Genomic DNA, 27,995 nt, shown 5'->3' on the forward strand with positions numbered 1-27,995 from the left:
CATTACCGCCATCTACCGGACTGACATGTGAATTACATGGTTTCAGCGCAGAGTTTGATAGTCCCTTTTTCAAGCCTTCTTTTTTTATACTTGGATTTTTTTTTAATCATTCACATTTACCAGTGATGTGTCAAATTTACAAGACATTTATTTTTGTTTCACAAAGTCTAACATGAAATTACGCAAGTAGCGCTTGTTGAGAAAAACTGACATAAGTAATCAAGAGATGTGCTTGAGAGGTGAGGTAGACTGATTAGCATAAAGTTGTCTCTGCTACATGAGAGGTAGAGAGGGGGGAAAAAAAATCAATCCAAAATCCAAAAAACTGCATTGGCATGTGTGTGTGTATGTATAGAGGGGGTTGTATTGTACATTGTAAATACACTCAATGGACACTTCATTAGGTACACCCACACACAGTCTGATTCAGCAAAAAAAAATGACGAAACTGAATTTAAAGGCTATATTGTGTGTGTACACTGCCAGAGAGGCGGCCATTATACGTCGCCAAAGGAGGAGGCCTTGTCCTTCAACAGGTCAACGCACACGTGACAACTCCAGCTTCCTGCGGACGCAAAAAAGATAACATTTGACATTCCAATAATTCAGAAATTGTATTCTCTCGTCTTTTATTACGATACCTTCTGGAGGCTGGGTCATGGGGGGCTTGAGGCAATACATGTGATAGCCTCGGTCGCAGTCGTCGCAAAACAGCAGCTGGTCCTGAGCGTCACGCACAAGATCCCATTACGGAATGTCATCAAAATGAAAATATGTTTCCCTTTGAGGTACATACGTCATTTTCGGAGGTGCCGCAGAGGCTGCAGGACTTGCACTCAATGCACTGCCACTGGTACGTTCTCACCGCGTGCATCATGTTGTCTGTGAACTGCAGACATGTCGGGTGGCCTGTCCAAAAAAAAACAGACAAAATGATCATTACAAGGTTATTTTGTCAAATTCATAATTAATGTGCTATTTGAAAAGCCTCGCGATGATGTTTCTGATCCCTCAAAGCATTTACCGGAGCGTCCGCAATCGGAGCAGGACACCAGTTCCTCGGCCTGGCCCGTCTTCCTGTTGGAGTCCTGGTCCCCCAAGCAGAAGTCGCAGTAGTCATTGGGAATGACGACGCCGTCTGGACCTTTCTGAGCTACAGTGACACAAAGTGAGGGAGACGCTCTATTTGATTGTGTCGTGAAATGCTTCTTACGTTTGTGGTTGTCAGGTCGCGGGGGGGACGAGGCCGGCTCGCTCTCCTTCTCGTCATCGCCCCCTTCCTCCTCTGCCAGATGAGTGTGCGTGTAGTGGTAGCTCAAGCCAGGACGGTTCTTGTAACGCTTTCCGCAGACTGTAAATCGACAAAAACCCCAAAATTATCGCTTGTCTACGACGGAGCCAGGTTGTTGCTAATCATTCCTTTCATGGACAAAAAAGGGAAACTACAGAGGAGGTTAGAGCTTAGGTTAGGGTCACAATAAAAAGTGAAAATAGGACTACGACAAGTTGTGAATACGAGAAAAAGAATTTTTCAGTAACATTTTACGATAATTACCCGATTAAAGTTGTACAATCAACCTGTGAGCTTTACATCTAAAAAAACGGGCAGCCATTTTGTCAGGCTGCAGACCCACAGTGAGTATAAAAAGTCTACACACCCCTGTTGGAATACTCGGTTGAACAAAATGACAGCAACACATTATTTCAAAACATTTTTTAATCCCCATTCTTTTTATTTTTTTCCCTACGCTAAAAACTTTGCATTCAAACAGGGGTGTGTAGACTTTTTATAAATTGTCCAAATATTCTCACAATGATCTCTATCTGTTGCAAACATGCTTGCGTATAAAGCCAGCCTGTTAGCCTGTTGCCGGCATGCCTCGTCAGTCAGAAAAGCGTTAATGACATGCTTTTGAAAAGCAATCAAACAAAAGCTATTAGTGACAACACACAGGAAGAACACAGCAAGACAGATACCTTCTTCAGCCTTTTTTGAGTTATGCTTTTGTTTGTGTCTATCTGGAACAGAGGAGACACACAGGCAAAAAAAAAAAAAAAGAAAAAGAAAGAAAAGACGGACATTCAATTTGTTTTTCCCAAATAGAGGTTTCATTCAGTCTGCATCTGCAATCCTTCCTGGAGGAGAGGAGCATGCTTATGAGGCAGGTCATACAAACAGCCCGCTCTTTCTTCATGCCAGGTGACAGGAAGTGACTTGAAGGGAATTCAAATGGCTTTTTTTCCGTCACATACGGATTGAATCCAAAATCTGGGTTATGTACGACACAGACAGAAAATGAATTTTTTTTTTGGTGCCTTACTGTCGCAAACGTAAGGTTTGTCCTGGTCGTCCACGCTGAGCGCTTCGCTCTTCTTGCGACTGGAGCCTCTGTTCTGTAAAAAAAAAAAAATAATAAATCACATATGTTGTTTTATGTTTTGTTGATTCCGAGTGTATTTTGGACTCACTTTGCCTCGGTTTCTGTTCTTCCTCTTGGGCGTTTCCGCTTCAAAGTCGTCGTCGTCTTGAAAGCTGTCACCGTTTTCCTCGGCTTCCAGCACTCTCTACGCAAAAAAAAAAATTACGTCAGTTGCAAAAATGGGAGGTTAAACAATTTGACATTGCTTGAATCACCTGGATTTCCAGCAAAGTCTCCTCCTCCTTGCACACGTTGCCTTTTTTCTCCAGGAGGCTGTCACCCCTGAGAAGAGCCTCCAGGGCTGTGGCCTCCCCTGGGGGGCCTTCACGCTTGGGGGCTAGCTCGGCCTCTGAGGAAATATTTTTTTTTGTTAATTTCCAAGAACTACAAAACAAGTACTGTAGTTAAATTCAGCCATCTTTCCACCTATTTGACGCTGACCTTGTACAATTCCCCACACACACTGCTTGCTCAGGAAGTATTAAATAAACATGGAAAAAAAAATCCGGTGAGGGGAGCAGTCACATTCCTTCACCGTGTGTTGTCATTGATATCTGGGCCGTGCTGCACAGTTTTTTCCCCCCCTAACCCGTTTCTATTTTTTTGGCTTTCTAAAATAACTCATTTAGAAGACGAGGCAGAGAGGAAAAACAATGGCGGCAAAGCAGAAACAAACACTCGCCTTAGTAGCTTCCCTCCCTTCTTATCAGGTTCCTGGTATGTATAAAAAAAAAAAACACACTAGAATAGAACTCACTTACATAGCCAAATGATTAGAGGCCCTGTTAAGGTTCTTCTGTGCCGCAATGGTCGTATGTGTGTGTGTGTCTGGGTGTGTTTCCATGCAACATTGAGAGAGGGGGGCATTGATTTCCAACCTGGAGACCAGACTAACCAGAGCCAGATGGTCAGATAGTGAGCCTTGAACACACATTGCAATCATATCATAGAGTTTCCCCTATGTGATATTTTTTTTCTTCCCTTTTGTCAGTTTATTTTTCTTATAGTGATGAAATAATATTGATTACGCAACAGTGTGTGTTTGATCGTCTACGTTGCCTACCTAGCCGAAGCTCGCACAAGCGTAGTTGGGGATCAAGGGGTTGGTGGAGTCGACGTTTCTTTCGCCAGCAACGTGCCGGGTAGGCGTACATCTGTCCTGACACCCTGCCTAACACACACACACACACATATAAGGAAATGAGGGGACACAAGAAGAATTTTAACAAGCTTAATATTGGAACAAAACCGCCATTGATACACACAGGCACAATTTTACATTCAGGAAGTTCCACTGAGGTTGTTTGTCACAATTTGTATGGTGAAGAATTTATTTTTGGGTCGACACAGGGCAAAAGGGGTGAAGAAAAGGCAGCGGGAGAGGATTTGAATGTAACATAATGTGCGCCCGCCCGCAAAGTGCAGGGTGCGGCCGGCGTGGCGCCGTAGAGGAAGGGCAGGCTATTTGTGTCCGGCTCGATGCGAGCTCCAATTTTGTTGTGTTGTGTTTCAGGTGCAGAAGAAATTCTGAAGAGCATCAAAAGCCCAAACTTCTCTTCTTCAACCCTCACCTGGCTGCCGCTGGCATTTCTCCATCCAGATGTAGCAGTTGTTCTGGGCAACGCCGGTTTGCGAGTCCAGGAAGGGCATCCGCACGCTGCGCTCCGCACGCAGGCGGGAATTGTAACTGCGGCACTGCTCGATGGCGTCCTTGTAGAACTGGTCGCCCAGCCTGAATAGACAGATGTTCAAACATGGTGATACCTGCATGTACGCAGGATGCTATCTGACTTTGTATTTGTGTGCCAACAAGATTCTGCAGATGCCTGACGAAGATATGTCAAGAATGCCAAACTGGACAAGGACCAGCATGTGGATTTCACAAAGATGTTCTTTGTTTGGAAGGAAAGGGTGAGCGAGCGGGTCAAGAAGATGAGTGAAGGCTCACTGGCCATTTCATTAGGTACTCTATCAACATGACTTCTATAATTATAACTTTACCGCCAGTGCATTCTGACTAACGTACAATTTGGGATTTCATCTGAGAAAAATTCGGCCTTTCCTAAAAATAATAATCATTTTCTCCTCCGCCTGACCTTGGGTCACCTCGGGCGACTTGATTCGCTCTTACATAACGGCGTCATCGCTCATGTGTGCCATCACGTGTGTTTGTATGATATGCAATGGAAAAAGGCGGCGTGCGTCCTGAGACCAGCGCGACTCGCCCCTCAAAGATTGGATTATGTGTTTCTCCTTTGCACGCATGTTTTTTTTCCCTCGATGCTTATATAACCTTTCTTCATACCAGTTGAGGTATTCCGATGATGTCAAACAGGCATAAACGGGGTACTATATGCCATCTCTAATTTAACGCTGCCCTGGCAGATATCCAGAATAAATATTGGATTTTTATTTGACTCAAAATGTGCTTTGAACGTCACCAGAAGAGTGGAAGCTATTGTGAGTGCCAAATGTTTTTTCCACAGTGAATATGAGCTATAAAGGGGGGGGGGGAGTTCATGTCTGCTTGTCATTGCACCGCATCAAATCATCCTCGCCTGCCACATGTTAAATTCATATCGCGCACTTGAGTATTTTGACTTCCTCTTTTCCCGAAACACAGCAATGAATCAATGGTAAAATCATCAGGGCTGTGATAAATCACTGTCAGGTGATACGGGAAGTGAAACCGACTCCATGCTCGTCCTTACTTCGTTGGTATGATTGTTTTTTTTTTTTGCAAGCCCATAAAAGATTTTGTTTTATTCTACATATTTCAATACAAAAATATGTTCGGGATGAGTGAATACATGTCGGGCTTGTTGGAGGCTGAGGGAACAGAGACGGAACGGTGTGTGTGTGTGTGTGTGTGGGGGGGGGGCATTGGGGCAAAACAGAATAAATTTGGTCGGCTGTGTGTGTGTGCGGGGGGGTTGATGTGTCTTGGAGGCACACTTGTTCCCTTTCGACCCGAATCACCCTCACATGCAGACAGGGGGGACACACACAAAGGGGAAAAGGTGGATAGGGGATTATCAGGGCCATCAGGGAGGGGAGGGGGGGTGATGCGGAGCGCAGGGGGGGGGGTTAAAATGTCCCCGATGCAGCTGGGCTGAAATGGATGAAAAGATGGATGCATGGATGGAGCGCAAGGTTCTCCCGTAATGCTTTATGCATGTATGAAGTACATGCAGCCAGACGACCGCCCTCCACTTCCAAACATCCTCCCCCCACGCCATTATGGGGGGAGGGGTGCATGGCGACATATAAAACAAACATAAAAAAAAAATACACAACCCCCACAGAGCTCCCGGGCTAACCCAGACACACACATAAAAAAACAAATATCAATAACGTTAATGCAGACGGGCTTAGCGTGTGCATTTATATTCTATTGAGCAATTTTCTATTATCAAATAAGAATGTACAGATCCAAATATGGATTATTCCGGCTTGGCTGAGGTCCTACAATCAGTTCCAGGTCTTTCTTCCTTTTACTCCTATGACACCAGATGGCCTCTGGAGGATGCTCACTAATCTGATGTTCAGACATGCACGACAACAAAAACAAGCAAATACAATCGTGTATCTGGACACTGTCTGTGGGCTAAACTACTTTGCAGAAACATGAGTTTCAAGTGCCGCCAGTCTGCTAAAGTGTGTTACACTCTGCGTCATTGTGCCCCTATTCATTTTGACTCAGGAATTCAGGAAAGTGAAAATAATGGCTTATCATGTAATCATGTTCCCTATATGGTCATAATGTCATTTTTAGTTATTTAGAGATGAACAGCCTAAAATACAGTAGCTTAGTAGACCTAAGTGTTCATCAAAACTAAGCTTTTATTTATAACAAGTATATCTATTGTTATTGAAAATAAAATAGAGCTGTATTTAATTATTGGTATAATTAAACTGTATGGTATATAAATGTTCCAGAGCAAAATGTTTAAAAACAAACACTTCTGAAAGATGAAACACAAACGTGCAGAACTTAAAAAGTTAAACACAACTTGTGTTTTAGCACTATTGATTTTCCACGCCCCCCAAAAATAATGCACTTTTTTTTTTAACAAAATAAGAGGTAATAAATGTGAACGCACTCCTAATGCGTCTTTTGCTTAAACCTGAGTGCATTGAGGAGAACTTTTCCGAAGTAAAAGCGAAGCACAAATGCATATTTCCATAGCGTATCATTGCGCAATCCATCAAATCGGCTGCCATGCATTACCTGCAGACACGCGTGCACAGATTGTACAGGTCGAACAATAGCATCGTTCAAATGTGCTATTTTGATTTGATTTTCGTCAAGCACATGCACTCCTTTCATGCATTCACACAATCTGCTCCGATGCAACCTCCCGTACGTCAATAATGAGCGCTTACTTACGATTTTAAGGGATTCTGGATCGCAGTCGCCATTTTCCTGCAGGACCAGTAACGTAATACTGTATTCGAAATCTCGATGTAGTTTCGGACCCAAAAAATGAGGAGGAGGAGGAGGAGTGTGCGGTTTGACCCATAGAAGCAACCAATGTGTGCAGCCAACAGCAACGTCTCGGCAGTGGGCGCGGCCTCAAATGACTGTCAAAAGGAATAACAATAAAACATTTTATTAGTATGTTTTTGCTTTTCAGGGCGTAACACAAAATAACTGGGATTGCATTTTAGTCACGTTGCAAATAGTGAAAACTCAAAATACACTACGTAAATATGTAAACAAATATGCAATAAAGTGCCACATGAGATTGTTTTGGGGACAATCATTTTTTTATTTTAGGAATAAATTGTCACATTTGATTTCTTTTAATATTTAACAGAATGAACAAAATCCACATTTTAGATTCAATAAAATGGAAACAGCCAATGAAAATCAACAACGTCATGCACTGTTGTTAGCGATTAACCAATGACGATCACTTTAAGGTGGGACCAAATGACGTATCCTCACTGGCCGGAAGACAAATTTTCCAACCTTGGAAATCATTTGAAAATACAAAAACGTCCAACGGTATGTATCTTACCAATATATGGATGAAATTTACCACTTGTGGTTTATTTGTTGCCGCTAAATTAGCCGAAGTGTACTGGAAGAGTTTGGCTGACGTCATCACCGAGGATAAACAAAGTGTGGGCGGGGCCGGAGATCACACTGAAAAAGCACATGTGAGTAAGTGAATGGAATACAAATGAATATGCACAACCAAATTTTAAATAGTTGCCTTCCTCTGTCTTCCAGGGCTGTGCTCGCCAAGATCTCCGATTGTTTCCCTGAAATTGAGAACCTGGAACAGCAGAACTTTGCATGCTCCTGCAAGAGTCTGTCAAGTCCTGAGTACATACATCTGTGTTTCCTATTATTTGCCATTTTTTACTGAAGCAAGCATAGATTGTAAAGAAGTAGCTACAAAAATGGACACAAAATTAGGTACAAAATCCTGACATAATATCGGAACCAACAAATTTACAGTTTACGCGTAAAACCAAAAATCAACATAACTGTAAATTGATTTAACTCAAGGCTGCCTGATTATATATATATATAAAAAAAAATATTAACTATGATTAGCTTGGTAATAATTGAAATTGCGATTATTCAAACAATCGTTTATTTTGTTGGTACAAAACAAGAAAATGTTTAAATGTGAAAAATATTAAGTCAAATCATAGTAAATATAAATAGACAGGGATAGACTTCACAGACAGACATATATTTATACTTTACTAAATATATACACTCTTACTATATCTACATATATCTATACCTATCGAGACAGATAGATAGATAGATAGATAGATAGATAGATAGATAGATAGATAGATAGATAGATAGATAGATAGATAGATAGATAGATAGATAGATAGATAGATAGATATACTTCCACTCTCCCCGCCCACTTGATGTTCCGGTTCAGGCCCCGAGCAACTTCTTGACCAGGTAGCCTGGCATACTGTACAGGAAAAGGCCCAGCATGATGAGCAGGAGCAGGACCAGCACGATCTTGATGATGAGCCACTTGTAGCGGTTGCACACCAGGTAGCGGATGGCTTTCAGCGGGCTCAGGAACCACAGGAAGGTGGTGTCTGGCCGACTTGATGGAGAGACACAAGAAAGTAAATAATTAGCAGCGGTGGGGGGAAGAAAAAAAAAAAAAGAACGAGACAGTAGGATGCAAAAGCCATGCATAGAAGAAGAATAGGAGGAAGAGGGGTTGGTTGGAGGACCAAGACTACCGGCTCGGCTCATCAGACACCCAGAATCTTCTTGACCAGGTAGCCAGGGATGGAGTAGAGGAAGATGCCCAGCATGAGGAGCAGCAGAATGAGACCCAGCACCTTGAGGATCAGCCAACGGTAGTTGTGCCACAAGAAGTAGCGAATGGACTTGAGAGGTCCCAGCAACCACATGAAGCTTGTATCCGGGCGACTTATGAGGGGGGGGGGGGGGGGGACGCGGGGTGGGAAAAGAAAAGACAGAAGAAGAGGAAGGAGAGAGGAGGGGGTAGAAGAAGAAATGGAAGAGAAGGCATCAGTGAGGAAAGCAGTGGTTGGAACATGTATTGCACCGCTTTCCTCACTGAGAGAAAGAACGCTAAGCAGCCAAGAATTAAATCAGCCATGCGTGTCTTCACTAGTCACTTGGAGCTTACTTTGGTTTTTCCAGTGGATCGGGCTCGTTCCGACCGAGTCCCACTGGACTTTTCTCCGCCTCTTCTGCAGTCACCAGATGGAGTTCAGCCTCCACTTTGCCCTGGAGACACAGCAAAAGGTCACAAGAATGGGTACAAAAAATAAAATTGCCTGGATCACATTTGGTTTTACCGTCAGCTCCATTTCGTCGTTCTCATCGCGAGCCACAAAGGGCCACCAACCCTTCACCCTCTTTTGCTTGAAGATGGAAATGGAGGGAAGTTCCTGCTCATTTCGGATCAAGTCGATGGAGCACTGCTTAGATGTTTTTGCCCCGCGAGGGAATCGATTTAGGTCCAGTTCGATGGCACCTGCGAGTAGTCCAAATCTCGTCTCTACGCATTCTCATATGTTGAGTCAAATTTCATGACTTACCCAGGAAGTCATCAGCAGAAAAATGATCAGCGTCCCACACCTGCAGGGTGAGGCGAGCCGGGATCTTGTACTCCGTCTCGTCCCAGGAGAACATGGATTCTTTCTTTGAGATAACGATTTTCTCCTCCGCCATGAGGTAATCGAAAGGGAAGACGAAGCGCCAGTTGAAGTTGCCCTCTCCAGTCAGGGAGTGGTAGTGCACGTCCGTGTCTTGTCGGTCTTCCTGCTGCCCCTTCAGCCACCTGGCAAGTCGGGCGAGACCATGGATCAGAACCTAATCGATCGATTTGGCCGTACATGCGCCTTAAATGGTTACGCCAAAGCAACGGAGCAAGCCTTTTCTCATTTCCATGCACAAAGTGATACGAGCCATGCGATGAAATCTATTTTTTTTTTTTTTACCCCCTGACATAGATGTCAGACATCTTCTCCCCTGTCAGGAAAGCATCGTCCTCTAGAATTACGTCATCAGTGTTCCAAATAATAACACGAAGCTCAAAGCTGCACACAAGCAAGAGACACGCCACAAACACCAAAGACGGACACACACGCGACAAATGGAAACAAAAAAAATAAGTAGTTAAGTGCAAACAAAACAGATCCACACGACACACAGCTGGGGATGCGGCCGGCGCCATTTGCTTGGCTGCATCCCGCTGTACGTACCCCCGGACAAATATGTCACTGGACTTTTCCCCAGTGAAGTAATCATCGTCTTCCAGTATTACTTCGTCTGTATTCCAAATAATCACCCTGAGCTCATATCTGGTAAAGGGAGGAGGACATACACATAGACACTGCACATGGGAAGCTAAATTGTAGGAAAAATTAATTATTATTATTATTATTTTTAGTATATTTTTATGTATATTTCTGTAATTATATTATAATTTTTTATATTGTTATTTTTAATATATTTGTATTTTTTTTATTATTATATTTTCAACTTGGGAAAAAATTGAAATTAAAATTGGGACCTACATTTAAAAATATATTTTAAAATAAATCAAAGCAAACGAGACATTTTGAAATTGAAGTAGAATTGGTTGGAAAAATATTTGAATTTTTTTTTTGTATTTAGCAATAGTGGCACCTTCACTCTGTTTTTTTTTAATGATGTCATTCGCCACATAATGTTCAATCAAACTGCCGTTACTACAAATAAACTTTAGCACCATACCTTGTCATTGGCACGAAAATCTTCCCACGCCGCCAAACTATATATTTCTGTTCCACTTTTATTCAGGGATGCAGCACGCTGCCTTCCAAGCTCACCTTTTGGGCTTCCGTGGTGCTATCTCAATGGCCGGCCCAGGAGCCGGCATGTCGGCAGGAAACATGTCCACCCACATCTCGATTCGCCCCTTTAGCACACGAGGACATCGGTCAAACCAAGCGCGCCTTTTTTTTTCTCCCCCTCCCCCTTACCTGCTCAATGCCCGGTTTATCGGGGTTCAACAAGGGCCTGGTCTCCACGTGTTCCGGAACGAGCCGGCAGCCCACTCGCGGGATCTCCTCCCAGTGGTTCAGCGCCGTCAGAGCTAAATGTTCTTCAGTCTGCTTCTTCAAACCTTTTGAGTGTGAGCGAATCACTTTATTAGAAATAATGACGCTTAATTACGGCGTGCCGTCCTACCGTTTTCATCCTCGATCTCGGTGGGTCCCACGAAAACGCAGTTGGCCACCTTGACTTTCCCTCCCGGGCTGTACTGAGGAGGATCAATCTTGGCTTCCTTACAGAGCTTTGCGAGGATCTGGCTGGGCTTCAAAGGATCTCGCCAAGTATTGTACCCGTGGCTAATGTAGACAAAATGCAAATTATTGGGAGCAGTCAAAGTCAAATGTGGACATACCAAAGATGGCTTACAGAGAGTAGGTGGAGGAGATGCCGCAGGTGGCTCTGTATTTGCTGTAAAAACGATTCTCCAAGTCGATCTTGGTCTCTCCGATCAGGTCATCCGTGCCCACCAGGTCCCAGTCGTACACGGAAACCGTAAGCATGGACTCCATGGGGAATGTCGCTTCGATGTCAAACGCCCTGAAAGACAAGATGGACAAAGACATATGATTCAAATTTTTGCTTTGAATCCAAATCTGGGAGTTGACTCACTTTCCAAACACAGGATTGAGCTGTTTGGAGATGTAGTTCTCTTTGTCCCTGACTTCGGATTTTCCCAGTTTAATGACGACGTATGGGTCTGCCTTTCCGTTGATGTCTGCAGGATGAAGATCCGTGGCCTGGAGGACAATAAGATGGCTCAAGTTTGACGTCCGGGTGGGTTTGGACGTAGCGGGCAACGTACCCTGACCACGTACACCCGAACGAGCACGCCGATGGGGTCGTTATGAGGAATGCTCTGGAACATGCCCATGTTTGGATCGAATCCAACGTCTTTTGTCATCTCCTCGGACAATGGTACTTTGTACATGCACAAGGAACCCTGAACACAGTTTTAACGAATCAACTATTTGAATCAACTCTTTTGTTGACTCTTTTTGAATCAACTCTTTTGTTGACTCTTTTTGAATCAACTCTTTTGATTCTTCACAAAAAAGACCTTAAATCGCCCAACAATGCGGTCCTCATCCAGAGCGTGTTCATCGTCGTCGCCAGCTTTCCCTCTGTACAGGTTGAAGGTATGCAGCCAGTCTTCAAAGTTGCCGTACTCGGTCTCCAGCTCCTTGTTGTACACCTGAGACGATACAATTTGTTCTATGTCACAAAATGCAAAGAAAAAAGTTCCGCAGGGCTCTGTTTTAAGCCCCATTTTGTCGCATACCATCAACTCGTCCACTCTGGATTTAACTGTTCGTTTTTCGGCCGCATCCACCGTGTGACTCTTCTTCTTCTCCTTGGCACTTCTCTTCTCCTTGTGCCTCTCCCTCATCCTGTGGCCTTTCCGGATAACGTCATCGTATTTGATATCTGCGAATTGAATGTTTTGTAGTCGAGTCATCCAAAATTATTCTAGCGGGACTTGTCAGTTCCATACCTGCCGTCTCAGCTGCAATTTCCAGGTCTTCTCGCTCCTCTGCTTCGGCCTGAGCTGCTTCCTGAGCTCTGATGGTCTACAGAGGTTTTGAAATTTATAATGATTTATTCTTTTTTTTGGTAATAATTCTCATTGTCTTCACAAACCTCTTTCAATGTTTCGATGGAAGCAAAATATTTGGACCACCAATCCAGCACGCTCTCGTCTGTGTCGTCCTCTTCATCCAGAGCTCCCTTCTTCTTCTTTTTCTTCTTCTTTTTGTCTCGGTCACTCTCTTCCTCAATCTATTCAAAACAGATTAGAAATTTAAGTTTTTAAATATTTTTTTTTTTTTTAGTACTCTTTGCTCATTGTTCTGTCGGAACAAACACTTACCATGTCAACTTTTACAACAGCATCAGAAGTCTACAAATAAACATCAGAATATCGGAGATGAGTTTAATTCATTGCAAAATTTTTTGAGATTCTACAAAAACTATACGCTCGTAATTCAAAGTACTTACAGCATCTAACTTGACACACGTATCCATTTTCCGGATGGCGGGTTCCATGGAGTCCATGTTGATAACGATTTCGCCTGCAGAGGGCGCAAGGAAATGCTACAATGGTATTTTTTATCTTTACTAAAAAAAAAAACAGAAACTAATCTTTGCTACCTGTGCTGCTCCAGTTTCTGGACGTCTTGTCGGGGGTGCAGTAGAGGAACCGCCTCAGACTCGTGACCGCATGGGAACCCACCAGCGCGTAGCGACCGAAAGCTCGGCAGTCCACCACCCTGATGTTGAGCGGCGGGTGAAGGAGCTCATTTTCAGGAAGGTCCTAATGAAAAAGGTTGTTGTCAACATTAAAAATCCTAACTCCCATTTCTGCTCCTGCCTTTGGAGATACTCACCACCTCAAACCATTTAACCAACGTGCTGAAATTTGGGTTCTTCTTGTAGTTCTGGATGACGACAGATTGAACACCTTTCCCAGCGCACTCAATGTCCACACGGGGGCGATCCACCTGGGCCAGGTTGACCCTCTTGAGGTCCCTCAAGCCCCAAAACAAAACCTGGACCGGCCAAAAATCAACTTCTTATTCTGTTGTAAATAGAAACCAAAACTAAATCCCACCTCGATGCGGTAGCGGCTCAGAACGGGTCGGATCCCCATTGGAACCGGGATAATCGGACCTCGCTCGGAATCTGTCGCTCCTTCCAGCGGAGGAAGATCCGCCGTCCCTCCTTGACCAATCTAACGAGGGTTCGGAGAGAATATTTCTGTGATTTCTGATTTCTGTGTGGCTCCGTAAATAAAAATCAACTTGATTTGAACGCATCCATGTTAGCTATTAGCATTGTCTCCTGGATTTCGATGCTTCCTCTGCATGATGATGATGGATGAAGGTTCAGGAAGTGAGATTAAAGAGATGAAAAGAGAAGAGCACCTTTATCTGAGGAACGGCAAAGTTATGGACAGCGATGAGAGCTCGTCTAACCTCCTCGCCATCGAAAGGGATCTGGACGGGTGGTTTCACAAGAGAGGGAAAAGAAAGAGGGATGCCCAGTAGTTCATTTGAAATGGGAAAATGATAACAACACCAGGTGAGTTCTAGTCAGAAATAAGTTGGAGTTGGTATGGAAGACAGGAAATGGAAACCATTTTTTTTTTTCAGCCCACATCATTTACCTGAAGGAGCTCAAAGGCAGCCAGCAGTTCTCCAGCAGTGCAGTTCCCTCTGTAGATCTGAAAGTACTCCAGCTGGGGCGGAAACCTCGGAGGGCCGTAGTGCTCTTCGCACATTTTGATGGTGGGCTTGGCGAACGTGCGACCTATGAACTCCGCTTTGCCCTGGACGCGGCATCATAGCGATGGAGAGTTGGGGTTAGGTGAGGATGGGGTGGGAGGGTGCAGTTTCCACCACCACCCACTTGAGGGCAGTGTTGGTTAGATTTATATATGGAAAGTGTTTCAATGGGAATGGAAAGGAATTTGGAGGTATTGGGCCAAACAGGAAATTTTCAGGGAAATTTAGTTTTTTTTCTTTATCTTACACTTAAAATAAAAATAAATAAAAATCAATAAAAATTAATAAACATAAATAAAAATAAAAAAAAATAAAATAGTGCCACTTGTGGGATGATTGAACTGAATATTTCCCACCCCCAAGAAAAAAACATAAATCACAATATTCTCCTGAAAATGATGATTTCACACTCTATTTAAACAAAGACAGGAGGTGCACAGAAGGTCAGAAGATGGAAAGAGAAGCAAAGGGCTTTCATGAGAGTCGACCGTTGTTTTTCTCCGATGTCACCGAGCGCAAACCCTACCACTGTGTCTTGGTCGTAAATTTCCACCACGATGATCGGCGGGTCGTCTCTCAGCTCGCCGGCCTCCCCAAACAGCTCCACATTGTCAAAAACCAGAAGCTGGTCCCAAGTGGGGCACAGGGTCTCGCTCAGAACCTGCAGAACATAGTTAGGTCTTGAAAAATGACAAAATATCGCCATTTTGAGAGTCAGGCTTTACCTCAGTGACCTGACTATGCGTGGAGAAGAAGACTCTGGCGAAGGGGTCGGAGAGGCCGCTGCTGTCGGCGGCGAACAGGCTTCGCGCTTGGTACATGTGCGCCCTCAGCTGGAAGACCTGCTTCACTGTCGGACACAAAAAAAAACCCAATCAGCTCCAAAAACATTTCTCGGAAACCAAATTGGCACTCACTGTTATACACCAAGCTGACAGGTGGTACAGAGAGAAGAAGGTTGGGGGCTGTTTTAGGAGCTTTGACCTCCTCAAAACCGTTGGGAAGACCGCTGAGGAATTCTTTCTTTTGCTTCGTGAGTCCCAGCCACAAGTATAACTCCAGCTTGGCCTGAACGGTCCAACCGGCCGGCCCGAAACCTTTTTTACCGGGCAGCTGTGGACAAAACATCAGAGGTGGGACTCTGGAGGTTGGAAGCCAGCGAGCAGGTGACACCATACCTTAAGAAAGACAGCTTTGACTTTGCCGCAGTCCTTCCCCGTCTCCTCATCCACGAGCGAGTAGAGGATGTCCTTGGATGGAATCCGGGCGTAGGCGATGCGTTTATTGTTGCTCATCATCCACACGAACACGTCGGGGATGCTGTGTTGGGGCTGGATAAGAATCAGATCATGAGATCGGAACATCTCGGAGATGATTCTGGTTTGGAGCGTCTACCTCGTCGGCGAGGAAGCGAAGCCTCTGCAGGAAGTTTTGCACGATTTTCAATTTGTCTTTCACTGTGTTCCTCTTCACTTGCGTCCTCATCTGTTTGGCCTGCTGGCCCATGTTGTCCTACAAAAACCGAGACAATCAGCGAGAATCTATCTGGAGTGTTTAAAAATGGACGCATTACCATCTCTCTCATGCAGGACTTGAGTCTTTCCCGGTCCAGTTTGGTTCTCCCGGCCTGGTTTAAGTCCTTGTTGGCCAAATTCATAAAGCGACTGGGAAAAGAGTAAAAACATGAAAATATTGCCGCCATTTTGACAAAAGTAAACAATGGCGCTGACCTGCAGCCAACGCTCAGTTCCTCCAGAACTCCTCTGAGTCGGCGCTCCGGAAAGGCCTTCTCTGTCTTGATGATCTCCTGAACATCATTGATGCCTTCCTCCTGCGCACCAAACAAGAGAGTGAGAAGAAAAGCCATAAATGGGGTGGAGGGCAAAAGAAGCGCACCGACCAGCTTGTCGGCAATCTTGTCCATCATGTTGGAGTTGTACAGTCGTCGTCTCTGGTCTTGCCACCAGCTTTTGATGTACACGCATGGTTTCTTCTCCAAGTAGGGAAGGTGAAAGTAATTCCTGTGGAGGAACAAGCAGCTGCGTTGGATTTTGGGGTGAAAGGTCATTTGGCGTTCTCGGATGTGACCTTTCTGACCTGTCTGTGATGACGGGCCTCACGTGGGGCGTGCAGGAGACCGACTCCAGGTCGCTTTCTTCATCGGCTTCGTCTTCGCTGGAGTTCTGGATGAGTTCGCTGTCCTCGTCGTCGTTCTCGTCATCCTTTTTCTTCTTTCTCGACAATGACGGCTTGCTGGTGCCGTCTATCTGGTTGCCGTAGTTACCTTAGTCGGAGGTGCATCATCACAAGGTCAACCTTCAAGCTTCGACGAGAAGAAAAGAAAGCCACTTCCGTACCTATGGTGACCTCAAACGTAATCGGCTTGTCGCCGATCTTTCGGTCAATCATGGTGGCCTCCAGGAAGGCTCCGAAGAGAAAGAACTCCTCCATCTTCCCCGTGGCGCTCTGACAGAAGAAGGACACAGGGACAATAAAAAACTCTACTAATTAAGTGACTCGATTCTTCACCTCGGAGATGTTGGAGACGGAATCTATCTGCACGTCGGTGGAGCTGAGGATCTCCGGGGAGCTGGTGTCCAGGACCTCCACAGCCACGGATAGCAGCAGACGGGCCCGGAAGGACACGCCCTCGCCCAGTCCATCGTTCAGATCCTGGTGCTCATCCATCAAGGTGTACTGGCGTGTAGAGCCGTACATGTTGGCCCAAGCCGGACCCAAGGTCGGCAAGAACCCTGAAGCACGTGGAAGCAATTAAGAAGACATCCTATTTTTTTTTTTTTTTTTTTTAATGACCTACCTCTGTCACCATCATTGGATATTTTGCGCAGGTCAATGAAGTGGGTTCCAATGGCCACGTCGTTCACCTTATCCGAGTCGCGGATTTGGACCTTCAAGCGTTTGCAGAGCGGAGGGAAGAGCTCGGTGAAGACGATCTGCTCATTCCAGATGGGTTCGTAACTGCTTTTCTGGACTGAGGTCTTTCCCTGCGGACAGTAGATGTTTTGAAAATGACCCTTGTAGTAGTTAGCCCAACTTTGGCGGGAATTTACCTTCTGCCCAGAAAAGTGCACTTGAACATAAGGATCCACCAGGTCCCGATTTTCTCCTATGAAGGCCTTCTTCACGTTAGCCATAATGTTGGTGTTCATCTTAGGTAGACCCTCGGCACGGTAGACCTTCACGTAGAATCTCGCCCACTGACGCTCGGCTGGAATCCCTTCGGGAAGAAGCAGGTTCCTGGAAGAAGTGAAGATCTTGAGAAGCTAAAGGTCTCGGTGGATTAATATTTGAGATCCGGCCTACCCCTCGATGTCATCCTCGTCGGTCTCGTTGGCTTTGTGCGGAGTCTTGATGTTGTCGCCTTTACCCACCACGGCGATGTCGCACTTCAAGTATCCTTTGCATCCCGCTGTGATATCAACCGGGTCGGACAGGATGGCCCACTTGTGGTAGAACTGATGTTCTGGAATCCACCAAGAAACATTTCAGTAGCATGGACGTACTCATAGCTCAGGTATTGTCGCTTACCAGGCTGATGATAAACAGTCCCGACGTCCATCTTGAAAGTTCCTACCAACGTCCCGCTCCGAAGAAGGTTTTTCGAGTGGATAACCTTGACCGAAGAACGTTAACGATGAATTAACGATTGGACGGTAAAAAAAAGGGTGGAGAGCTTACCGAGAGCTTAACGATCTTATCAAACATGACATCAGGCGGGACGTGGAAGTCGAAGACAAAGTACTGCGGGGGGGAGAAGAAAATCATTTCATATCGTGTTAGCAGATATCAATATTAGTGTTCAATGGCAAAATTGAGGAGATGATAAAAAAAAAAAGCTGTGCTAGTCATCTTTTGTGAAGATGGCTTTCACCTTTAAAAAAGAAGCCAAGCGTTTAGCGTCATTCCTAATCTACCTCACCTCCATTCACGGCACCATAAACATCCATGAATGATAGCAAGCTCCACCGAAGGGTGAGAAAGTAAGTCTGGGAAGATGTGAGGGCCATTACTCTGATAGCTTCACCTTTTACTTTGGGTGTCCGCAGGGGTTTGTGTCACAGACAAAACAATCGATAGCAGACAAAGTCGCCAGCCGGAGCTTTGGCTCACGGCGCGACTCGAAAGAATCATCTGCTGACCGAATCTCACCTCATTGTAGTAAGGGCAATTGGTGGACTCCTTCATGGACGTGTACTTCTTCTCATCGCCAATCTCCACGCACACCACGGGGTCCATGTTGAGACCAATAAGCTGGCGGGCCTCGATGATCGTGATGCTGATCTGAGAATTTGTCAGTGGTGAGTTTGAATCTTTTTGGAGTCACAGTGAATATAATGTAAAGTGACTGAGCTAGCATGTTAGCAAGCGCACCTGGTAATCCACTGGTCTTCCAGAACTTGGTTCCATCTTGATGTCTGGTTTGGACCTGGACAAACATTTCTCATTGACGTTCGTTCGTTCATTTGTATTTGACTCTTTTCATGTTGTCACAAGAGTCAAGACCTCTTGTTGGAGATGTTGGTGGTGACGGCAGTGACGGAAGCCAGAGAAATGGCGTCTGGTTCCAACATTCCGGCCAGACGCATGGCCTTCTTGTCCAGGTCCTCTGTGTCGAGCACTGCTGGCTCATCTGAGGTTCAAACGGGAAATTTATTCGAAATATGCAGGCGCAAAGTCCTATCAAGAAAGTTCTCCTCAACTTTTTTTGTACCTTTCTTGTGATCATCTCGTGAGCTCCTGATCTTGCCAAGCTTCATGGCTGCAAAAACTCTATTCCCTGATCTGTTGGTGAAGACAATGAGAAAGTGAGAAGTGATAGCATCCCCAAACCTTCAAGGTCACTTTCAATGACACCGATCAAGAGGCAACCAAACACCGCCAAGTCAATCATAGCGACATTAAAGTCAAGTCGGTATAACCCCCGGTTGGCACCGGCCACAATCGCCAACAAAAACAAGAGTGTTCGGTTTCTGCACATTTGTTTAATCTGGATCGCATATCCCGGCCACGACAAAGACTTGTGATGTCATCGGCGACAGCCCACGAATGGGCGGCCTTAATAATTAAGAAAGTGCGTGACCGTCTAATTTGCTGCGGCTATGGAATAGATGTCAGGAAATGAATGAAAAACACTTTTGCCTCCTCAAGCATTTCGGAATCGACCTGGCTCCGGTTTCTGCTATAATCCCCAGCTCACGTGTGGAAAAACAGGCGCAATGTTTCGCGTCAGCGAGCTTCTCGGTGAAGTTAAAAAACACAAATCGCATCTCGTTATTTAAAAATATCGTTGAAACTTTTCAAAAGTAAAATACTGAATTTTTCAAAAATTCATTTAAATTGTTTTTTATCTAACAGCCAATATTTAAAAAAATTTAAAATAGGAATTGGCCTTCAACATTTTTAGAAAAAAATAAAACAACGCGTAAAGAAGCATTATATGAAAATACAGTATGTTCTTCATACCTACCTTCTCAATGGATGAATCCTTTTTATAAATTTAACGGGTCGTTATTTTTGTCATGGGCCAAATGCTGCAGGTCCAAACCAAGCAAGCAGATATAACCAACGAGTGGGTGACACATGGATGTCAAGGTACACGGGAAGGGAGGGGGCGAGGAGCGGAGATAATGAGGCTGGGTACTGTTACCATCAGTCAAAAGATGTTGTGGGTCAATACATCAATCAACAACAATCGAAATCCCAACGTTGATCCAACAAGTAATAGAACGCTTCATTTCCATTTCCAAACGGCAAGAAATATTTGAAGATGCTGCAAAGTTCGCATCAGTTCTCACAAGTTTGCCGCACGTAAAAATGAATAATATAACCACGTTCAATAATTCATTTGTGTGTTCTGTACCAGGAACATCACTCCGATGAGAGGAGGTGGAGTTTTTTTTTTCCCAGTCTGAGGCTATTTCAACTCAACTCATCTAAATGCCAAAAAATCTCTTTGGGCTTGACTTTCTAAATGAAATTATTTGTTCTTCCAAAGACTTTCCACTCCCTTTGGTCTCCTTTGTGTGTTTTATAGTGTCATAATGAAGGAGTCCTACATAATGCAGGCAGCCAGGATGAAGGAAAAAGAAAAAAACAAGACTGCGGATCCCCGAGCGAGTGGAACGCTTCCATATTCACTTTGAATTCATCGCACCAACTCGTTTGGAAAAAAAAAAAAATGTGTCCGATGTTTTAAGGGTCAGCTTTGCTATTTTTTTTTCCCTTAGTATGTTTGCAGCAGCAATACTATTTTCGTTGTGGTCAAATGTGTCAGCTGCTTCACGGCTAATACCCCTGAGTGACAGTCCACCCACTCGGGACTTGATATATTCATGAGGAGGAACAAAACCTCTGCAGAGCTGAGGTGCATCCCCCCCAAAAAAAAAAAAAAAAAAAAATGTGTTCAGGGTTCTGTCATAAATCATCCTGCAGGCACACAGCCCACAGGGGGAAGCCATGCCTTTCAATTTAGGTGAAGCTAGTGCAGCTCCATATAGAGCTGTGAAACAAATCCAGGTTCCTAAAAAGAAGCAAAAAACATTCTGAAATCACCTTGGATGACCTTTAGAGTCAAATCAATCTTTTTATGTTTGCCCATTCTGCTGAATAGGCATTCAAGGAGATATTTTAAGCAGCAGCGCCCCCTGCTGGCGACTGAAATCGATGTCAAATTCAGTCCCAATGACGTCGCGGCGGACCCTGACCTCAATTTTATCCAATAATGCGCGTCTCGCTTTTCACTACGCGGTTCCTAAACGGAAAACGTCCGACTGGAAGATGAGGTCACTCCCTCGGTGACCTTATCTGTGACTTGAAGGGTCCAAGCATCCGGTCCGATTAACATCAAAATGAATTTGCCGCATGGAAAAGGGGGAATAATGTTTCCAAAGTGGCACAGAAGGAAGAATCTTTGCAGTAAAAAGTGTGCTTTGGCGCGCCAGGACAGACTGAATGCATGGTTGCCAGATTCGGGCTCATGTTGGACTCACTTTCTGAACGTGGGGATGGATCCCTGCAAAGATCGTTTGGCAGATGTCCCGGATCCGCGGCTTTGCCCCGACAGCAAGCTATCCGTCTCGAAGGTAAATATCCCGTCGCGATCGTCGGGGACATCCAGATGCTCGCCGTTACTCCACATGCCCGCGGCGCCATCCATTGACTGGTATCGGATCTCTATGGTAACGCTGGTCTGGAAAACAAAAAGGGTCTTGTGTTTATGAAGAATGTGGAAAAAATAAAGATGAAAAGATTTTTTGAAGGATTTATTCACTGTATTTCTTTGTTTTTGTGAACATCTCTGCTCCATTATTTTTGGACTGTTGCAGTTGTACATAATTTAAAGCACCTTAAGGCTAACTCGCATTTTATTTCAGATTTAATGCATTTGTCATTATAGGAAATGGACTCGGCTGGCCCTGTAAATCATCTAAACGTTGCCTGCGAGGCGAAATTTGGTTAAGAGTCGTTTAAAATCTCTTTTGGAGTCAATGGTGACAATGGAATTTGTTTTTGGTGCCTCTTTGTTTTTTTTGGGGGGTGACTATTCATTTGACTTCATTTTTATTAAAGCTAATTTATTGCAAGCATAAAGAAAAATTTCTGTCTTTGCCGAGCTTTTTATTTTGTGTTACTATGGCGACGACACCAGCGCACATAACAAAAGCGTTAACCTTGAGCCTCAGTAATCGAATTGTTAATGCGTTCCCACGGCGCGCGTTATGTTCTTGGAAAAAAGAAAAAAAAAAAAAGAAAGTCAGCACATCCGCCATCCTCCATCACAATTTGCCGCCGCCAGAAGGCCTTAAAGTCAGTCGCCTTGTTCAAAACCAGCGTGGTCCTCGTGCTAATCTTCGCCCCTTTGCTGCGCTGAAAAACAAGTTTCCCTCAAGAGCTATAATTATGGCAAGAATACAATTAGGCTGCTGTTGCCTAGAGACCGATCCATTTTTACTTTGTTAAAACTTTAGGTGGCCTAAAAGAGCCATTCTCCTGCTGAACCTGAACTATACGGCTAATAATAATAAAAATAATAATAAATAAATAATAATACAGTGGTGCATGTCGACTCACATTTATGGATGTGTTGTTATCATCGATGAGCGTGTCAGTCAACTGGAGCTGGCCCTCCTCCGCCACCTTCTGGAGCACCATGCAGAAAGTCCCCACCGACCTGCAGAGAAGAGCGATGAAACACGTTGCGGCGTAACAGCTAAATGCTGCTTCACCGTGTTTGCTTTGAAAACCACTGATGAGTCAAATAGTAAAGCACAAGATATTTTGCAAACGTGATGGAATGGACCATGTGGGTAGAAGCTTTGCTGCACATTTTGATCCTTCCACTCGTAACGTCTTCACAGTTGTTCGACAAATCCTCGCAAAGCAGCCAAAGCAGACGGTGTGGATTGCTTCGACTCAGCCTATCATAGCCTGCACCGAGCAGACTTCATTGTGCTCACCCTGCTGAGAATCCATTCCTTCTTCGCTGCAGCTTTTCTCGCTTAACTGGCTCCATAATGGAAGCGTACACAACAAACGATGTCGTCTTTTTTTTTTTTTTTTAAGCAACTGAAACAAACGGCATCTTAACACAGCATGTGCACTTTATTGACTATATCGTTTTATTAAGGCTCCAAGTGTTGCTTATACTGCTTCCATACACTTCATATAAACATCAAGTCACCATTAAATTGACCAATTAGAGCTGTTGAATAATTGAAAGTAACCTCCCCCCCCCCCCTCAAAGTGATTCCAGCCCACAAAACCAATAAGTATATGAAGAACACACAACATGGTCGCAGGCTTGCTGCTTACACTCTAATTGTAAACGTCAACAAAGTGAAAAACGACATTGCACGTGCTCCGATGACGCACGCGAATGATCAGCTGACGCCACCAAAGCCCCCGCAGGGAACGATCAAATCATAAAACAAATGCGTACAATCAATAGTTTGAGCACTTAGCAAACATGGCTATCGTGGCTAATGATATGTGTAAAAACACACAACTGGGCTGACAAAACTAGATTTTTTTTTTTGTGGCTTTTTACCTGTTACTGAAGACTTTGCTGTAATTGAACACTTGGATTTCCAACATCTCGCTGCCGTCCAGCCTGCTCGCTAATGGCCATCGAAACATCTGAAGAAGACACACACCAGCGGTTACCAACAGCACAACATTTTTATGAAGTCCAACAGTAGATTTCTCATTGCATTTTAGGAGATAGACGAGATGAAGGTTGAAAAAGGTGATTTAAAATTCATTAAACGTCCCCCCCCCCCGCTAACGTGGAGCTCTCATTCAAGACGCCGCCGCCGCGGGCAGGCTATCAATCAGGCCTTTGTTCATCCCATTAAGCAAATCCTGGGGTTCCCCCAACTGCCTCTGCAGCAGCAAAAAAAAAATAAAAATAGAAGCGCAAAGCTGTTTTTGTTACTCCGACATGTACAATGGATGACCGCTTTAATTTCCCCAGAGTAAAAAAATAAAAAGACCACACGTCATTGACGATAAATACAGTCCAAGTGGAAGTCAAGATTTATTAATCCATTCGTAATTCATTCCAACAGAAGATAACGCTGATCTTTCTCTCTTTTTCAGAGCTGCTCATTACCGTTCCGAGATTCCCCCACCCCCCACCCCCAACCGAATTGGCCGTCTGCTCGTTAAAAGTGACAGAGGTGCAAAAGGCCGCTGCGCTCTATCAAAGTTGTTAAATGCACAAGAGAAGAAGCTGTGATCATTTTAATTTTGGTTGCCATGGTTACAGAGCATGAAAACACCTCTGGTTATTTATGAAGCATAAGCTTGAGGTTTTTTTTTTTTTTTTTTTGCAACCACCCTGCCTTTCATCTGGATGCGTAAAGGCTTACAGTAAAAAAAAAAAAAATCCTCAGTCAGATTTTTTTTCCACCTCTTCTGTCAGAGTCTTTTTAAAAGGATAAAAAGGAGGAGGTTAGAAAAAACCACGCCGTGACAGCAGAAGATATCTCATGCTTTATGAAGCAATCCACGGCAATGTTGAACCGAATAGAGAAGATTTTTTTTATAACCCTTGAAAATACTTCATACATTCGTCGCCGGACACCTCTGAACTAAAATCCATCTCAGCTGAAGTCCCAGAATTCCTCAAGGGGCAAGAAAATTGCTGTGGTGCCCAGAGGTTATAAGTAGCAGCTTTTGCTCGGAAAAAAAAATCTGCTGAGACACAATTTCTCTCTTCGCTGGAATAATTTTAACCCCGCCCCCTCACACTTTAATAACGTTTGTTTGGTGCATTGTTACTGCTGAGTTGGGCTCGTTAAAGCAGAAGAAGTCCAAGCTAATGAACACCAACAGAAATAGCTTTTTTTTTTTTCCTTCGATCGCTGCAACATTCATTTCTCTCTGGTGCTTTTTTTTTTTAACTGCATTCATATTTGCAGTCTGTTTTCCAATTCAGTGAAAAAATTCTGGTCATCATTTATTAAGAATAAGTCAACTATCAAATTAAATATTTGAATAATTGACAACACAATGCTGGAGCTGCAGCAGCTGCCCGCTCACTCGCGTACAAATAAATATATTATTTTTGCATATCATCTTTTTCCCAATTATGACACACGCTGGAGTGCAGCCAAGCCCCCCCGAAACTTCCAAGCACTCGCAATCGTTCTGCGCTCTAGTTCTGTCGAGCTGGTGAGGGGGAGGCACTAGCGCGCCGTAGCTAAAAGCTAAATCCCACCATGGAATGAATAATGAATGCACATTCCCCCATCCAAGCAAGCGGCATACTAGTTGAAAGGCGTTCGTGCTAGACCATGCATAAAGCAACACGACTCGCAGTGCTCCCTCGACGCCAGGGAAGGCCACATTTATGAGCGAGGAGACGAGCCAGGAGGACTATGCATATATGTAGACATGTTCTGGCACCCCCCCCAAAGCGAGGTCACTTGAAGTTGCTCCTCTGGACATGATGCTGAGTGATGCTAATGAAGTCGGCGGCACAGAGAGCAACAAATGAAGCTGTCATAAGAAATCAGTGACAAGCCAGTGAAAAAAAGTCATGGTCGAAATCCACGGACACATTTCTAGCTGCTTTTCTCCAGGACGACAAAAGTTGGATCCCTCCTGTTCATCACCTTGTTTATTATAAATCGGAAACTTTGCGCTAACCTAATCCAGCCCCACGCACTTTGTTACGAGATTCAATCGTGATATAATTAGCGACGATGGTAAACCCTATTAAGCGATGTCATTAATCAGAAATAAAATGAATCAGCATTGTTTCCAAATCGACTAAATGAATCTTCCTATGAATCCCAGCAATAATTGGGGAATTAAAAAGAACCAACCTCGTTAAAGTGAGCCACGTCGTCGCAGTTGGCCGCCACACGGCTGAAGAAAGATGATCCTGAAAAGGTAAAAGAGGAATTAAGCCAAGAAATGTCACTGACTGATCTTTAAATCGGGAGCGGGCATTTGTATATCGCTTATGAGCGCAATTAAATGGCGTCTTTAAGTTTTATCTGTGCTTGACATTCACTGAACGCGTTTACGGCGGATATAAAAGCAGCCCTTTTGTTTTGCAAAGGAAATCAGAAGATAAGATTTAAAAAAGAGATATATATTAGTAATCTGACTCAACCAAGGGAGGGGTGGAGACTTTTTAATATCCCCCAGAACTCTTTTCTCTGCTGAGGAAAACAAATGAGTGCGGTAATTACAATCATAATGACATCTGATACGATGGTGTATCCAGCAAACGATTTTCATAATCATTATTTATGCAAAGGCCAAATTAGCGGCACGTCTTGATCCAATGCTGCAGGTGCACCTCACTGTGCAAAGTGTGATATAAACTCGGGGTGGGGGGGGGGAGGCAATTAATTACTTACCGTCATGTGACTTGCTGCACCTGGTTGCTTTGTGATGTTTATGAATGGCAGCGGGCGTGTCACCGTTTGCTTTGTGCAGGTGTTGTGTGTTTGTGTTCGCACTCACGAGTATTCAGCGATAAAGATGTCGAGTGGTTGGGAAATTATTTTAATAATAATAATAATAATAATATTAAAGTAATTTAAATTAAATTATTTAGGTTCACTTTTATAATAATAATTAGGAGTATGATAATAATAATAATAATTTCAAATTATTTATTAATTTAAATGAAATTAAATTCATTTTTAAATCTACTGCAAAATGAAAGCTTTTTTTGATATATCGACGCTCACCTTATAAATGAAATGATTTTTTAAAAAATTTAAACGGCAGAGAGGATGACAAGATCCTCCTACATTATTCAAAACAGAAGCTCTGCTGCCTTCCCATTGAGACGTGGGTTTGCCAAAGTAGATGCTATGAGGCTTACATAAGGCGTGCTGCGTCAAACTAAAAAAAAAAAAAAAAATGCTGCCGCTAATCAGCTTGCATTTCGGCCTCGTTCACACAGACTTTTTATCGAAACGATAAGAAATAAAGTGGCAAAGTTTGATAAGAAAGTCGCACCATTGCATAAACACATGTCGGCTAATCTGGAACTGGGTTGCAATTAACTTTTCAACTCCATTCTGGCAGGCTGGAGGAGCAGGAACAATTACAGATAAGACCCTGCCTTCAAATCAATTACATAGCTCTCCTCAATTCTCCTCTCTTATCGAATAATCCCAATGCCAATCTTTTGACGATGATGACGGGAGCAACGTTGGAACACAACAACAAAGATCAAGACAGCGCAGGTCCAAACCCCCCCCGACTCGGCTGACGGGTTCTGTACTACCCAGAGCCGAGTGAGTTTGCTGCAGCGTGCAACACAACACTATAAGGCTTGTTCTGAACACACACACACACACACACACTCACAGGAAAAAGGAAAGGGGAGGCGGCAATGTGACATCCTACACAATAGATGCTGGGTCTAATCACTTCTAATAAGTTCTCGGTCACGTACTGTTGACAGCTGTAATTCCTGTGTGAACACATTCTTGTGTGTCTGACAAGGAGCGAAGATAAAAGGAGCTTTTAACGAGAGACTGTTTTTACTTGATAAGAATGATTTGGCTTCGGTAGCCTGGAAACGGAAACCATTCAGACCATTTTTTGTCTTCAAGTGACACTGGCTAGAAATGCTTTCTTCTTAGTTTGGATTTGATGGATGTCTTGATTAGCTTGGCAGTCAACATGAGAAACTTCAATTAATATCTCTATTTAGGAGCATGCAACTCGATGGAAAAGTTTGGCCGTACCTCGAAATGTGACTTTGGCAACGCGGTCACCTTTCCCCCGGAGGTTGGCGACCGACTTGAGGTGAAGCGTGAGGGACATCATGAGTCCGGTGGGGCCGGGGGGAGGAGGTCCACCTCACTCCTCCACACGAGCAAACTTGAACCTGCTGCCTCTCCGGCGTGAAGCTGAGCGTCTCCTCCTGCGTGGATCCTCCGTGATCCTAAATCCATGTGCACGGCATGAAGATTCGATTGTCTTTTTCTTTCCTTTTGAGTTTTGTGATTATTTTTTTTTTTCTCGACGTGCGCGGCAAAAGAAGCGAGTCGACTGCGCAGGCTGCGGCACGCGTCTCTCTTCGCTGCTTGGGTGCGGGCAGGGGAGAAGGGTGTGTGTGTGTGTGTGTGTGTGTGTGTGTGCGCTCGTGCTACAGCATCCCTGTAATGAATGAAGTAGCTGGACCTCATGTGTCCCTTTGGCACAATATTATTTCTCAATAAAGAGGAAAAT

General features: G+C 44.2%; 2 protein-coding genes and 1 long non-coding RNA gene across 7 annotated transcripts; 1 reads left to right on the forward strand and 2 right to left on the reverse strand.

The window, feature by feature from the left end:
- Positions 1–130: 130 nt before the first annotated feature.
- On the reverse strand, positions 131–7,560 carry dpf3 (double PHD fingers 3). Of its 3 annotated transcripts, XM_049757477.2 has the most exons (13): positions 7,445–7,560; positions 6,811–7,004; positions 3,992–4,152; positions 3,484–3,591; positions 2,636–2,769; positions 2,470–2,565; positions 2,322–2,394; positions 1,978–2,019; positions 1,214–1,351; positions 1,025–1,153; positions 797–909; positions 642–723; positions 131–565 (listed from the first exon to the last, which is right to left on the reverse strand). In XM_049757477.2, exons 1-13 carry the CDS (start codon positions 7,529–7,531, stop codon positions 498–500), a joined length of 1,425 nt encoding a protein of 474 aa, XP_049613434.1. In that variant the 5' UTR covers positions 7,532–7,560; the 3' UTR covers positions 131–497. The 3 variants fall into 3 exon arrangements, with proteins under 3 accessions (XP_049613434.1, XP_049613435.1, XP_049613433.1); XM_049757478.2 differs by lacking the exon at positions 1,978–2,019; XM_049757476.2 differs by lacking the exon at positions 1,978–2,019 and having other exon boundaries at positions 1,025–1,351.
- Positions 2,765–4,837, forward strand: LOC125990388 (uncharacterized). Its single transcript, XR_007488909.1, has 2 exons — positions 2,765–3,137; positions 3,934–4,837. It is a non-coding gene; the product is annotated as an uncharacterized lncRNA (long non-coding RNA).
- Positions 7,169–27,880, reverse strand: otofa (otoferlin a). Of its 3 annotated transcripts, none has more exons than XM_049757421.2 (47): positions 27,509–27,880; positions 25,619–25,677; positions 23,335–23,423; positions 22,359–22,458; positions 21,278–21,477; positions 19,000–19,070; positions 18,792–18,918; positions 18,660–18,714; positions 18,438–18,569; positions 17,967–18,029; positions 17,817–17,901; positions 17,592–17,751; positions 17,339–17,525; positions 17,086–17,272; positions 16,797–17,020; positions 16,625–16,733; positions 16,365–16,551; positions 16,168–16,288; positions 15,998–16,098; positions 15,841–15,931; positions 15,663–15,779; positions 15,446–15,598; positions 15,185–15,380; positions 14,993–15,117; positions 14,794–14,928; positions 14,150–14,311; positions 13,595–13,714; positions 13,371–13,532; positions 13,135–13,297; positions 12,982–13,055; positions 12,854–12,883; positions 12,625–12,762; positions 12,479–12,554; positions 12,266–12,411; positions 12,044–12,178; positions 11,789–11,926; positions 11,596–11,723; positions 11,353–11,523; positions 11,122–11,282; positions 10,914–11,056; positions 10,761–10,849; positions 10,152–10,250; positions 9,486–9,727; positions 9,243–9,421; positions 9,071–9,171; positions 8,655–8,847; positions 7,169–8,512 (listed from the first exon to the last, which is right to left on the reverse strand). In XM_049757421.2, exons 1-46 carry the CDS (start codon positions 27,588–27,590, stop codon positions 8,667–8,669), a joined length of 5,994 nt encoding a protein of 1,997 aa, XP_049613378.1. In that variant the 5' UTR covers positions 27,591–27,880; the 3' UTR covers positions 7,169–8,512; positions 8,655–8,666. The 3 variants fall into 3 exon arrangements, with proteins under 3 accessions (XP_049613378.1, XP_068505334.1, XP_049613379.1); XM_068649233.1 differs by having other exon boundaries at positions 9,888–10,250; XM_049757422.2 differs by lacking the exon at positions 8,655–8,847 and having other exon boundaries at positions 27,509–27,879.
- Between the last annotated feature and the right edge of the window lie 115 nt (positions 27,881–27,995).

Source organism: Syngnathus scovelli, chromosome 20 (genome assembly GCF_024217435.2).
Source record: "Syngnathus scovelli strain Florida chromosome 20, RoL_Ssco_1.2, whole genome shotgun sequence".
In the NCBI taxonomy this organism is placed as follows: domain Eukaryota; kingdom Metazoa; phylum Chordata; class Actinopteri; order Syngnathiformes; family Syngnathidae; genus Syngnathus; species Syngnathus scovelli.